The sequence below is a fragment of the Dendrobates tinctorius genome, unplaced genomic scaffold (assembly GCF_039654945.1).
Source record: "Dendrobates tinctorius isolate UK_male_01 unplaced genomic scaffold, ASM3965494v1 ptg000056l, whole genome shotgun sequence".
NCBI lineage: Eukaryota > Metazoa > Chordata > Amphibia > Anura > Dendrobatidae > Dendrobates > Dendrobates tinctorius.
In genome coordinates, this window is record NW_027361724.1 from 11339588 (window position 1) to 11355111 (window position 15524).

The following is a 15524-nucleotide window of genomic DNA, read 5'->3' on the forward strand; positions in this document are numbered from 1 at the left end:
TCATGCCAGAGTAATCTAATTTCCTTGTATAATGGAATCACTGACTGGATGGATCAGGGAAATGTGGTAGATATAGTATATCTCGACTTCAGCAAAGCATTTGATAAAGTATCTCATACCATCTTTATTGAAAAAATTACCAAGTATGGGATTGACAAGGCTACAGTTAGGTGGATTCATAACTGGCTCAGTGATCGTACTCAAAGAGTGGTGATAAATGGTTGCACGTCCAATTGAAAGAGTATTTCAAGTGGAGTACCACAAGGTTCACTCCTGGCCTCAATGTCGTTCATCAATTTTTGTAAATGATCTTGATAAGGGAACTGAAGGTAAACTAATCAAATTTGCAGATGATGTAAAGCTAGAAGGGATAGCTAACACTAGAGAAGATGGATACCTTTTTTTGTTACATATTTATTTTTTCCACAATAATGATATTTGTTATCAATATATTAAAACATCCTGAAATGTTGTACTTTTCACACTGACTGCTGATATATATTTATAATAGACTGACAATTCCTGTTTGGTCCTGTTTTTCAACAGTCATCTAATTATCACAGGCAGAATAAATGTATGTGCACATGCTTACTATTCTGCACCATTTCTTCATCTCTTGGCTGTACAAAACGCAAAGTAAAATACATGCTTCGGGTCATACTTGACTCCGAGCTTTCATTCACCCCCCCCACATCCAATCACTGGCTCGCTCTTGTTATCTGCATCTCAAAAACATTTCTAGAATTCGACCTTTTCTTACCTTTGAATCTGCAAAAACTCTTACTGTTTCTCTTATTCATTCTCGTCTGGACTATTGTAACTCTCTTCTAATCGGTCTCCTTCTTACCAAACTCTCCCCCCTCCAATCTGTCTTGAATGCTGCAGCCAGGATCATATTCCTCGCCAATCGTTACACCGATGCCTCTACCTTGTGCCAGTCCTTACACTGGCTACCCATCCACTCCAGAATCCAGTACAAACTTATTTCCCTCACCCACAAAGCCCTCCATGGCTCAGCACCACCCTACATCTCCTCCCTTGTTTCAGTATACCACCCTATCCATGCCCTCCATTCTGTTGATGACCTGAGGTTAGCATCCTCGATAATCAGAACCTCCCACTCCCGTCTCCAAGACTTTACACGTGCTGCGCCAATTCTTTGGAATGCACTTCCCAGGTCAATACGAGTAGTCCCCAATCCCTACAATTTTAAGCGTGCCCTGAAAACTCATTTATTCAGACTGGCCTACCGCCTCAACACATTAAACTATCTCTGTGTGGCACAGACAAAAGTTTTACCATAACCAGGTTCCCCGTATCATGTTCCCACATGCTTTATGCCTCCATTAGCCCTCTGTGTCTGTACTGTTACACACTTAACATTATGGCTGGTCCAAACAATCAGGGCAATTGTTACCACCCACCTTTTGTGTCTACCTTTTTTCCTCATAGACTGTAAGCTTGCGAGCAGGGCCCTCATTCCTCTTGGTATCTGTTATGATCTATGTGATTATTGTTATGCTGTAATGTCTATCGTCTATACAAGTCCCCTCTGAAATGTAAAGTGCTGCGGAATATGTCGGCGCTATAGAAATAAAATGTATTATTATTATTATTATTACATGCGCTTTTGCTGCAGATTTTTCCCCAATCATTGCTATTAGTGAAATCTGCATCAAAAGCACTGAAAAAATTGACATGTGGCAGATTTAAGGATATGTGCAAATGTTAAGTATTTAATATTAAGTAAATTTCTGCACCACTCCTGCATTTCTTGGCAGGAAAAACACAGCAGCAGAAATGTGCATTTTTTTCTTCCATTTTCGGTGCAGATTTTTCCCTACTTATTAGTATGGGTGAAATCTGCAGCAAAAACCCTGAAAGAATTGACAATGTGCAGATTTAAATCTGCTCCAAATCTGCCAGTCACAAATATGCAACATATGCATGAGACTTCAGGATTCTCATTTACTTTGTTGGCATCAGGAAAGCATTCAGGTTTTATGACAAAACTGCACTGAAAAAAAAAAGTAGGAAAAACAATGTATGCACTCAGCCTAAGGGTATGGTCGCACTAGGCATTTTCTTTTTGCAGCAAAACCTGATCTCTTGGCAGTAGAAGCTGCAGAAAAAAAGCAGGTTTTGCCTGGTTTTTCTTGCATTTTTGCTGTGTTTTTGGCATGCCAGATTTGTCTCTTGTGCATGCTGATAAAACTTAGTGCAAAAATAAAAGTCCAATTCTACAGAATCAGGTTTTGGCACAAAAAAAAAATAGCAAAACCTGATACCTGCGTTTTTCCTGCAGATTTTCAGCGTTTTTTCAGCACCTATTCATGTCAATCAGTGAAAAACGCTGAAAAAGCATGAAAGAAGTGACATGTCTTATTGTGCAAAAAAAACCCACACAAAATACTGATGACAAAAAAAACAAGTTTGGTGCATGAGATTTTTGAAATCTCATAGACATAGCTGGTACTGTAAAACGCAGCTAAAAATTTGCATTAAAAAAACTCTGAAAAAAAAATGCCTAGTGTGAACTAACCCCAAATCTGCAAGAAAAAAAAATAAGCAAAGTGTGCATACATACTAGGAAATCTTTCAGGTTTTGTAAAAAAAAAACTTGTCAGAAAAAATGCAAAAAAAAAATAAAGGCAAAACGAAAACGCAAAAGTGTGCCCAGGCCCTAATAATGAAACGTAACACCTATGGTATAAAACTATAGAAAGATAACTCAGGATCCACCACTTACAATTGGTGATGGTCACAGCTCACCTCCTACCTGTAAGGCTTATGTCTAACCTGCTGTTAACGGAGATGAGCAGAAGTGTCAAAAAGGGTTCTATCTTCTATAAATAACAGAATAAAAGAATATAATCAAGAAATAGAGACAGATTAGAAAAAAATGTCTGGTCCTAACTAGTAAATAAAATTAGGTGACACATTCCCTTTAACTTAACAGAAGTCCTGGTTAATCATCGGTCGGTAATGTTAAGGGATGGGGTAACACTAAAAACTTCTCCCTCCAACCTGAATCCTCAGCTGTTAACACGTGTCGGTAAGGCTACGGCATTACAACTATCAAGAAACAGTTTTTGCCCGTCCTGCTGTCACAGTAATACGATCACAGTAATTATATTTGAAATATTCCAGCTAGACTACTTGACCTAATTTTTGCAGATCCTATAATTGCTCATAATCCTTTAGACTGACGGCAACCTATCTTGGGAGCTGACGAATCCTTGAGCAATCCGCGGAAACGTTTTTTTGAAGGGTTTAATCAATCTGGCGGTGTGGGGAAATGTAATTCTTGTAAAGCCTCTACTGACCTGGTATTAGGTGCCAATCCTCTCGGGGCCATGGAGCAGAGGCCTGGGATTGACATGATGCTGACATTCAGCAGCTGACCATGGATGTGCTGCCACTGATCCTTACTTTCTGAAAGACGTAAACATAATAACATAAATTTATGAATAAAAAATGTTCCAAAGACTAGAATGGGTGTATATTGCCTCCAGCAGCCAATTGGATTATTGTTGCCACCTCCATCTGATTCCAAAGAGTGAAATAATCGCTATTTTGCACAAATTTTCAAAAATATGTCCCAAATTCATCGCTTAGGCGCAGTAAATATTTTTGGCCACCCTGACATCATACTTACCAGATTCAAACATGTTATCCTTATTTTTCTTTCTATGAAAGAAGGAAACTATTATTAGCTGGGCAGCACGGTGGCTCAGTGGTTAGCATTGTTGCTTTGCACCGCTGGGGTCTGGGGTTTAGATCCCACCAAGGACAACATGTGCAAGGAGTTTGTATGTTCTCCCCATGTTTGCATGGGTTTCCTCCGGGTTCTCCGGTTTCCTTCCACACTCCAAAGAAATACTGATAGGGAATTTAGATTGTGAGCCCCATCAGGGACAGTGATGATAATGTCTGGGCATTACTCTGGAAATAATTCTGCTTTATAAGCAAACATAGTACAAAAAGGCTAAGGCCGGAGTCACACTGGCGATTTAAACGGCCGAGTTTCGCATGCTAATACACGGTGCTGCCGCCGGGACTCAGGAGCAGGGCGTGCGGCCGCATAGCAATACATGGAGCTGCACGTCCTGCTCCTGAGTCCCGGCGGCAGCACCGTGTATTACCATGCGAAACTCGGCCGTTTAAATCGCCAGTGTGATCCCGGCCTAAGTTCACACATCGCATTTTTTTTCTGCAGCCAAAACCTACTGCTTTGTTAAAAAGGGCCATTTTTCTGTTTTTTTATCTTGTTTTCTACAATGGTTTTGGGGTACGCATTACATGTGTATTTTCTCTATAACACATGTTTAATAAAGTTAATTTTATTCCCCAAAAAAGTCACAAAAACGCAGAGAAAATGTTTGTTGTGTTTTTGCAGCATTTTGTCACTTTCTCATTGCTTTCCCTGGGTGAAAAAATGCTGCAAAAACACAGAGAATTGACATGCTGCAAATTTAAAAATCACTTCAGTTCACTAATTCAGTCGGAAAAATAAAACAAGCTTGTGCTTGAGGTTCCTAAAATCTCATAACTTTTGATGGCAGTGTAAAAAGCAGCTTTTTAATTACATAAAAAATACTGCAAAACGCCACGTGTGAACGTAGCCAAGGAGTAATTTATGCTAGCTTTCATTCAAAATCAAATGATATTAAACAAGCCTCATAAGCTTTATCTGATATGACCAATAGTTGATCAAATGTGTTTTTTTTATCAAAATTAGTATAACGCAGCGTGATGCCGTACTTTGGTTATCAACACAATCCTGATGGGAAAGAATAGATGCAAAGCTGTTACCATCCATGATATCTGGGAGAATTTGTACAAATTGGGCATTTATTTTTCAGGGTTTGTCAAAATATTTTTTTATATTTTAGGCTGCATTGACAATATAGTAATGTTTTTCATTTATAACAGAAGATATGACATGGTTTCACAGCCAATGTCTGACTAATACAAAGGGTCACCAAAAAAAAGTATGGTAAATTAACTTTAAAGGCAATTTATCATCAGAAAATGACTTATAATTTGAATCAGGTTTATATGCTACATTTTTTTTTTCTTTGTTTTTTTATTCTGTTTTTTTTTTTTATTCATTTTTCATATCACAATCTGTTTGAAAATAAAATAGAAATATTGCCATTTTATCATTGGCCAATGGGATTGTTCTACACTCCTACTTTCTGTTCTTTCAGGAGACCCACTTGTAGATTAGCAGAAACAGACTGCTTTCAAAGTGATTCATAGCAGAATTCTGACGCAATTGCTTTGATGAGTCGGAGAGCCAATGAGTCTAACACAACCACAGTGGTCAATGTGCATATTGCAAGATTTTAATTTTTTTAAAGTAAAGAATGTGGCATGAAAAAAAAACAACACAAAAAAGAAAAACAAATTGAATTCAACTCAAAAAAGTGCTTAAAACAATTAGTAATTTTTATTGTATTTATCCCTGAATCCCTTTAAGGGTATGTGCACACGCTGCCAATTCAGCTGCGCATTTTTCCGCACGGACTTGCAGGTAAAACCGCAGGTAAAGTGACCTGTGGTTTATTTGTGGATTTGCCTGTGGTTTTCCTCTGCGGTTTGACACCTGGACAATGGAACAGGTGTCAAACTGCTTCGGAATCCGCAGAAAGAATTGACATGCTGCGGATTTAAAACCGCAGCAAATCCGCATGGAAAAATCCACAGCATCTGCACTGCGGATTTGAAATCCCATTGGCTAACATGGTACTGTACAATGTCTGCGGAACTGCTGTGGATCCGCAGGGCCAAATCTGCTGCGGATCCGCAGCAGAATCTGCGACGTGTGCACACACCCTAAGGGGCTCTACCGGGTACCTGCATTTCTACATCATGGTTAGTGCCACGTACTGCACTAGTTCTACAGTTAAAAACACTTGTAATGAAAAGAATATGATAGAACTCAGTAACCGGAGCGGGAAGAGAGTTCATCAGTTTCTTCAATACAAGTAGTACATTGGACAATCCACAACACTGTATCTAAGATTTCATTCCCACATCAGTATTTTTGATCAGTATTTCATCAGTATTTGTATGCCGAAACCAGGACTGCGTCCAAAACACAGAACAGGGTCAGTCTTTCAATTACAGTTTTCCTCTGAGGGCGGTTTCACACATCCAGATGATTCCGGTACCGGAAAAACCGGTACCAGAGCTACTTGTGTCCGTGTGGATACGTAGGCCATCCGTGTGTGATCCGTGTGCTATCCGTATGTCCGTGTGTGAGCCGTATGCTGTCCGTGTCCATGTAGTGAAAAAATTGGCTTCAATGTTAACCCTATGACTCCTATAAAAGCACACCGGCAGCACATAGACGCCATCCATGTGCGGTACGTGTTTACACGGACCCATTGACTTGTATGGGTCCGTGTGATCCGTGCTGTTGCACAAAAACGGACATGTCAGCGCATTTTGCACACGGACACACGGTCTGTGAAAACACGCTGACATCTGCATAGACACATTCCTCAGAATGTGTCTACATGTGTCAGTGTCTCCGGTACGTGAAAAAACTGTCACTACACGTACCGGAGCCACTGACTTGTGAAACTAGCCTAAATTCAACTCCTGGTTTTGGAATACAAACACTGATGCAAAATACTGAGCAATTACTAAGGCTACTTTCACACTAGCATCGGTACGGGCCCGTCGCTATGCGTCAGGCCGACGTACCGACGCACGTTGTGAAAACTTTGCACAATGGGGGCGGCGGATGCAGTTTTTCACCGCATCCGCTGCCCCACTGTAATGTCTGGGGACGAGGGGGCGGAGTTTCGGACGCGCATGCGCTGTCGAAAATAGCGGACACGACGCACCAAAAAACGATACATGAAACATTTTTTTGTGCGTCGCGGCCGCCAAAGCACGACGCATCCGTCGCATGACGGATGCGACATGTGGCCATACGTTGCAATGCGTCGCTAATGCAAGTCTATGGAGAAAAAACGCATCCTGCAGGCAACTTTGCTTCCAAAACGACGCATTGCAACGTACGTCACACGACGCTAGTGTGAACGTAGCCTAAGGTGTCAACTAGGCCTAATGCGGGAGTATGCACTTTCTTACTTGCTCTGGGCTGGAAACTGTTGGTTGCTGATAGGTAAAAATGACAAATCACAGCTATCTGGTCTGTAAAAAAACACACAATTAACCCTTACCATCAGTAAAATCTCATCCTATGTAATATCTAATAACTGACAAACATTAGTAACAGAATTTCATCCAATATAAATATCGATCCGGTTTTCTTTATAATTTGTAAAAATTGCCAGGAACATAAAGTTCTATCTACAGATCTATAGGCAGCCACAGGACACAGATAGAGCAGAAAGAGAAAAGACGGGTATATAACTGTGGAAAAGAGATGGGAAAATTGTATAACGAATGTGATTAACTGATTTAAATCCCAGCTCACCCGGGTTTACTAGTCCAGTGGGCAGTCTCACTCCGGGATCGACAGTAGGACCACCTACAGTATTCATATGCTGTTATTTACAGTAAAGGGGTTTTTCCCTTTCATCTTCTTTAACAAAATTGGCATGGTCGTATTAAAAATTAAAAAATTATCTGTTATTTATCCTCCTTTATTCCAGTGCTGGTGTCTCCGCCAATGCGCCAATGATTGTCTACAGGTTGCATCATGTCAACAGCGCCGCAGCCAATCACTGGCCTCAGTGGCTCTATTGATGTAAACAGAAACAGATGCTGAGCTTAGTGATTGGCTGCAGCACTGTAGATGTGACATCACCAGTACAGCATTTACTATGTAAATTAAGTAATTAAGTCAAATCAAATTATTAATTTCCAATAAGTGTATGTTACTCACAACTTTGTACTGGGTACATATATATGCCGACATTTACACAAGGCATTTTTGCACACTTAGCTCTGGGTGGATGGTAATGAACGGCATACATGGAAAACAGATGCTGAGTCCAGGACATACATATTATATATATAAATACAGTATAATCACCACATGACTTATACAGGGGGTTCTCTCCACTCAGTCGGTTGACTCTCATGAGATGCATGTGCTTTTGCCCTTACTCCGTCCAGTATAGAATTCCCATGCCCCATTGATGCGCATGTGCTACTAGGCCGGGCCCCCCACCAGGTCCAAAAATACTACATTTTTTAATTAGTATTATCCTTACCTTTTCCACGGAGTATCGCATCTTGTAAGAAGTCCTAAATAAATATATACATACACGAAATGTATATTTCACGTGCAGACATTCGTCGAAGCGGTAGTACAGACACAGCTCTGGAATTAAGGAAGGGTAGCGACAGATGATTTTATTATCTTTAACAGAACCATGCCGATTCAGTTAAAAAAATCTGAAGACCCCTTTAATAAATACAAGTTAGAATAAATCTATTTCTACAAGATTATTAATCTTATCTCCTCCCATGACTCTATTACACATTGTTTAATTGGTTGGGCTTATTTTAGATGATTAAATATAGGAATAACTAGGTCTGACATCCGTCCCTGGAAGGGGGATTGAGGTTAGGTTGGATGTTCAATTTTTCAATGAGTATTGAAGAACCTGCACAGGAATAAGGTCTGAAGAGATGGGTCAGTAGTAGCAAACTAAAATGTGGAATGGAGGCACCTGCACCTCCTGTTGAGGATACTTAGGCAAAAAGACCCTCATTTTTTTCTATGAGCCCCCTCTCCACTCAGTTCTTCTACTTATCTTTCACATTTTTTATTTCAAATCACTTTTGCATACGTTTTTGTTTTGCATACAGGTCACGGAATAATATGCGCTTAGCAGAAATGTTATTATCGTACTGTCTGAAGTATGTTCAGCACTGCTACTTTTTAGTTTATTCTATACTGTTGATATTACGGTATATTACAAAATAATAGTTTTATGACCATTAAGTTAAATTCTAAAATGTCCCACCTATAAAACAAAATCTATAATAACAATCATTATTATGTGATGTATGGTAGATCATACGAGTTTTACAGAGAGGGGTGTATCTATACACTTTGATAGTTGTCCTCTGTGCTTATTATTAATATTTCTACATCTAAGCAGAAAAAAATAATAAACCAACTTTAGATTTGCAAGTGTTTTAATCACTGCAAAGTCTCTTCTCTGACTAGAGGGCATCCACCGATGCTTTTCTGCAAGGGCGAGAGTCCGTCCTCCAAATCCAAACATGGATGAAAAGCCGAATCGCAGAAGCTTGTCATCGCTGCTGAAAGTACAGGCGTCTACTGGTTGGATGTTCCCTGAAATGTGAAAGCAGATATGATAAAGGGCTAGCTTCAACTTTAACGCAACTTTCCAACTTACAGTTTACTAAAATTTGATACCTTTCCTTCTCTAAATTACAATTTTCTCTTTTTCTGCGTACAGCTCATTGCTTGAAGGACTGGCCACCACTCTGTGCTGTGCTTACAAGCTCTTTTCTACTGCGCTTGTAAGAACTGCATTGAAGCTGGCTGGAATCACTGGGGTGCGATATTAACTCTCGTTCTCGGACAGCTTTGGTGCCATTTGTGTTTCAGAGGCACAGCCAACTCATACAACAGCATCAGCAGTTTGGGCCAGAAACTTGACAATGCTGGTCTAGACTGTCAATCAGAAGCACCAGTCAATCAGAAGCACCATTCCACCAGCAATCATGAAGTTGGGTGGTTGAGGAGAGAGTGCTCTCCTGAAATAAGATGAGAAAACCCCTTTAAACTCTAATTTAAAGGGGTTGTTTACTACTAGGACAACCCCTTCTTAAACTAAATGTTATGCCCCAATAAAATAATAAAGCCTAGACTCACCTGCCGTGCTGGCGCCATACCCGTGGTGTCGGCACTCGCTCTCTCCGGGGCTGTAATGTGGTATTGTAACATGTAAGGACAGCGCCCCCAATCAGTTCTGCCATCACTGTCTCTGCAGGTACGGCGCCGGCACGGGAGGTGAGTACAGGCTTTATTATGTTATTGGGGCATAACATTTAGTTTAAGAATTGGTTGACCTAGTAGTGGACAACCCCTTTTAAAATAAACTTATATGTATAAAATGTTTCCAAGGGCTTATTCATATATCAGTATTAGATCAGTATTTTTCAACAGTGTTTGCCAAAACCAAGAGTGGAACTTATAGAGAAAAACTATAAATGAAAGATTGGGACACCTTTTATATTTTGGAGACACTCCTGGTTTCAGCATGCAAATACTGATGTGTGAATAAAGCCTAGAACAAAGAAGTGTAAAATGTAACCTATTGATAAAAGCATGAAAACTTTGCTTGTGAAGCAAAAAGGCTTGAAGGAAGAAGTTGGTTCACAATCGCTTCATTACATGCCTTAAGAACACATTAGAACAAAGAAATGGACATTATCTGAAAATACCAGAGTAAACTATTACATATGCATCTTCATTTGCCTCCTATACCATGAAAATGCTTGTATCTTTTTTTGGACTGATTGTATTTGAATCCTTATTGGGTGCTATATCTAGAGCGGCCACTAGGATGCAGTATTGGGGAGTTTACTCTTCGGAATCATTGTGCTTGATCCTAATATTACAGCCTGAGTTACGAAAAGGAAATGTGGCGAAGCTGTCCTGCTAAGTTATCTGCTGTCAGCACAATGCACCGTAACTTAAAAGAAGCACCCCCATTTAGAGTATATTAATATACTCCCCTACCGACGCTTTCTCCGGGATCCACCGCGGTTCTGCTCCTCATTGATGTCACCGACGCTCTTTAGAATCTCCAGATTACTCCATGTGTGAGCCGAAAATCTTTCACATCTTTCATCCCCAAAACTCAAATTAAACCACTTTCAAACAGGAAACTGTCATCTCTCTAGTACAGATTTTACTACTTTGTTTTATATGAAAACTATTTTATTACATAATGTACACAAATGAGGGGTCCTTGGTGCCCCCTTTATATGGCAAGGGGCTCAGTGCACCTCTCCACACCCCTCAGTTAGCATCCTCTGCACCTATTAGCTTGATTGACAGTGCTCACTTTATTGACTGAATGGAATCCTGAGCGCACTGACACTGCAGCAGCCGAGAGCGCACTGTCAGTATGGGCATGTTCTCATTCACTTCTGTCAGGATCAGCCGCTTGCTACAGTGGGATTTGGTGTGCTGCAAGCAACCACTGCAGACAGTAGAGAGGGATGAGAGCATGCACACCCTGACACTGTGTATGCACCCAGGGGGATCCTGCAGTGTCAGTGCATGCAGAACTGGGGATTCAATTCAGGCAGTGCTCCAAAGTGAGTGCTGTCAATTAAAGTGAGGGCAAGTGCGGAGGATGCTAATTGAGGACGCAAAAAGATTCACTGAGCCTTTGGCCATACCAAGGGTGCACCAGGGACTCCTCATGTAAATATCCAATAAAGCATCTTACGATCAATGGCTAGATGTGTCTAAAGCGCGTTAGAGAAATTCAAATCTCCTGTTTGTGGAGTCTCCCGGAATACATTTTTTTAGCTTAAATAAATAAATTACAGGTTTTTATAAATTAATTTTGGACCCTGGCTTCTGTTTATCCACCAGTTAGCAAGCAACCATGCGACCAACCAGCGGTAGGTGAGCTGCATATTCCGCTCTCTCTTTAAAAAGAAAAAAAAAAAAGGACACACAGACCTAAAACAGAAGAAAATCCGATCCATCACACTGATAAAAAATGGGCGGGTTTTTGCGGAAAACAAAAGAAAAAAAAGAAACAACAGACATCTGACTGAGGCCTTAAGATCAAGGATGCATGAACTACAGGTAAAGAGGATGCTAGATCTCCCTGCAGAGATTTAGCTGGTTGTGAGTTTTCTCACCAATTGCACACTTCAAAAAGACATGCAAAATACCTTCTCCCCACCCCCCGAACAGAGGAATTTTGTCTCTTGTGCCACCTATAGGCGTCTACTACAAATGAGCAGGTCGAATTCATGATTTGTTTCTAGGAAATCGCTGAACCTGGCGGTTTTGAACAATTTGCAATTTCATTGGTGTGAATCGCCTAAAATGGACGCAGCAATTTTCCACATTGCAAAAGATTACATCAACCAGAAAGGCTATTCTGTGTACAGGTGCAATCAGGCAGGCCTCTTCATAACGCCTTGCAGTTATCACATCGCATGGTATAGCACAGTCAATCAAAAGGGACTATCATAGCTGGTTAAAAGATGCTAAAAGAACCGTAAAGCGCTAATAGGGTCTTATCCAAATTGTGCTGGATAGCTAGCAATGTAGATATGAGATGAGATGCTTAACTTATGGGGTTATGTGTAACACAACTACTGTATGGCATTTATTATCAGCTACTGCAGCATCAGCGGGGATTCAATGTGCCAAGATACCAGGAAATCTGGAGTTGGTCTACGACGATCAGACCAAATCTACCTTGTCTGGTATCATAGCCTGTTTAAAATCAGAGGCAGGGAATGCAGCGGCCATTGTTGTGGTGAATCTGGACAGGGAGAGGACACGAAAGCTCTGAGGTCAGCAATAGATATAGGGAGATAAAACACTGAATAAGCATTACAGATAGTGTGTGACTGCAGAGCTTTGAAGAACAGCTATGTTAAGGTCACTTTGACAATATGAAGGTTGCCCTTGAGTTAAAAGATCTTGAAATGAGTCGTAAACAGTTCTAGGAGACCTTACAGTGTTAGGCTAGTTTCACACTAGCGTTTTGGAGCGCAGCGACGGCCTGCGCACGGCCGCCGCTAAGCCCCGCCCCCTGCCACGCCACGCCGGTAGCTCCGCCCACCGGCGCATGACGCTGCATGCACCCTGCATCCCCTATCTTTACCACAGGGGGCGCAGGCCGTGCGCAGTATGCGTTTGGCGGCGCATGCGCCTTTTTGACGGTGCGCCGACGCAACCAAAATGCAGCAGGTTGCATTTGGCGCAGGTCGGCGCACCGTCAAAAGGACGCATGCGCCGCCAAACGCATACTGCGCACGGCCTGCGCCCCCTGTGATAAAGATAGGGGACGCAGGGCGCATGCAGCGTCATGCGCCGGTGGGCGGAGCTACCGACGGGGCGCGGCAGGGGGCGGTGCTTAGCGGCGGCCGTGCGCAGGCCGTCGCTGCGCTCCAAAACGCTAGTGTGAAACTAGCCTTATATATGTCTTATCAATTAAATGAAAGTACTTGTGATTTGCATGAAAGTCAAATTTTGGGGGAAAAAAAACTCTACAAAGCTGGAGAATTCACATTTCAAAAGATTTGTTCATCTTCTAGTATCTTATTATGAATTGGCAAAGCGACTGTCAGCGTCACCATCTGTCTGCACAGTGTAATTGTCTAATTCTTATTGATGCATCTAATTCAGACATAAAAAATGAACTCGGTTACTCTATCAAAGTGGATGTAACGTGCAGAGAGACTGTATTTCTTTACATGGGGCTGCAACCAGCCATAAACGATAAACAAGAATATTTTTTATACAAAAAAATTAGGCAATAATTTTTTTTTTTAGTAAAATGATAATTATTAAAAAAAACACATAAGCCCAGACAGCCCCATTAATACTTATACTGCTCTGTCCACCCAATGATTCTTACCCATGATGATATGTAATGCAGCAGTTACCGAGTGCCTGATGCCATGAACGGAATAAGCCAAAACATCGGTGGTGCCTAGAAAACAATAAAAGCAAATTATTAATCTAGGGAAAATAAGCATAAGGCTGGAGTCACACTAACCTGCGCAAAATACGCTCCGTATTTTACATGCGTAATACGGATCAATGACCCCTAAACAGTGCTCCGTAGGTCATCCGTAAGCAAGGTGTGGTCGCGTATTTTGCGCATGTGTGCATCCGTATGTAATCCGTGTGGCATCCGTATGCAATCCGTATGGCGAGATTTTCTCGCAGCCTTGCAAAATGGACATTTAATGGTTTTGAGGCCTGCAAACAATTTAAATCATTAGCCTGCACCCTATTTAGACACTCAGAAACAGGTGGCTGCCTACATTCTGTACATTTCTCACCTTGCTTTCACGAGGTGTGTTGGTGTTCTTTGTGCAGCATGGCCGAGGGTCTGACATTCAATACAACTGAGCAGGTTCTCTTTACCTGGCTTTTGTCATGGCGCTTTGGCCAACCATATCCTGTGATAGTGGATCCGCGGAGGAGGAGACGCATGTGGGTACATCCACTTTTGAGGCAACGACTCACAAGAGGTCATTTTCACCGCCTCTATTCGTCTCTGCGGGAGCATCCGGACAAATTTTACCAGTACTGTCGAATGAGCATTTCCACATTTGATCGCCTCTTGGAGACAGTGCGCCCTGGGATCACCTTTCAGGACACTAGGATGCACAAAGCCATATCTGCAGAGGAGCGACTTCTACTCACAATACGGTATGTACTCCACGACCACATTCTCTATGTTCATAATGTGTGTGATAAATTATGTTTTTTGGCCTTCTTGGACAAAGTTTAATACCCTCATCTTACTCAACATATGTTTCACCTGACACAGCAGAATGTAACATCTAATATGTACTGCATATCACTTAGTCATTGTGCCACCAAATATGTGTGTGTTGTTCTCTCTCATTTCCTACCAAGTTTGGTCGGCATGTAACTGATTTTTTTTTACTTTACCCATTCTAACCTGTACTATTTCTGTTGTTCTACAGCTTCCTGTCCACTGGCCTGTCTTATGCCGCCCTCCACCATGAGTTTCTCATTGGAAAGTCAACCATTTCAGGCATAGTGAGGTCTACATGTGCAGAAATCTGGACAAGACTCCATCAGGTGGTCCTACCCGAGCCCAGGATGGAAGACTGGTTAAGGATTTCAAGGGACTTTGAGGAGGACTGCCAGTTTCCAAATTGTATTGGGGCCCTGGATGGCAAACATATCAGGGTGCGTAAGCCGCCGAACTCAGGCTCCCAATTCTTCAATTATAAGCAATACTTTTCTGTTGTATTGTTGGCTCTGGCCGACCCTCAATACAAGTTTATAATTGTTGACATTGGGGCCTATGGAAGGATGGGAGACTCTAGAGTCTTCAATACTTCCATAATGGGTCGGCGGCTACGCACCAACCAGTTGGATCTACCACCACCACGCCAGCTACCAGGCTCCCCCGAACAATCAGTCCCTTATGTCCTTGTGGCAGATGAGGCCTTTCAGTTATCACGTAATGTCATGAGGCCATATCCCCGGCGCAACCTTGACCACAGGCGCAGAATTTTTAACTAGCGCCTATCACGTGCTAGGCGACTGGTGGAGTGTTCCTTTGGGATTCTTTGTGCCAAATGGCGGGTACTCCAGTCTGCCATTCAGTTGAGTGAGCAAAATGTGAATGAAGTTGTCAAAGCCTGTGTTCTTCTGCATAACTTCACCAGGATACATGATTGTTCCTCCTCTGATGGTGTTGTGCGTAGGCCGGACAATGTGCGCAGGGTGAGACCACCTATCATCCCTCAACGTAGACCGCTCTCTGGCCTCAAAGTGCGTGATATATTCACGAATTACTTTATCT

At 41.8% G+C, this 15524-nt stretch overlaps 1 protein-coding gene across 2 annotated transcripts in view; it reads right to left on the reverse strand.

Moving 5' to 3' along the window:
• CERKL (CERK like autophagy regulator) overlaps nt 1-15524 on the reverse strand; it is a 285626-nt gene that overhangs the window by 27210 nt on the left and 242892 nt on the right. For both annotated transcript variants that reach the window (XM_073577491.1, XM_073577490.1), the window contains 5 exons: nt 13590-13664; nt 9118-9295; nt 7111-7173; nt 3659-3690; nt 3327-3435 (listed from right to left, as the gene is read on the reverse strand). In XM_073577491.1, coding sequence (XP_073433592.1) covers nt 3327-3435; nt 3659-3690; nt 7111-7173; nt 9118-9295; nt 13590-13664 — 457 coding nt within the window. The remainder of the gene's footprint in view (nt 1-3326; nt 3436-3658; nt 3691-7110; nt 7174-9117; nt 9296-13589; nt 13665-15524) is intronic.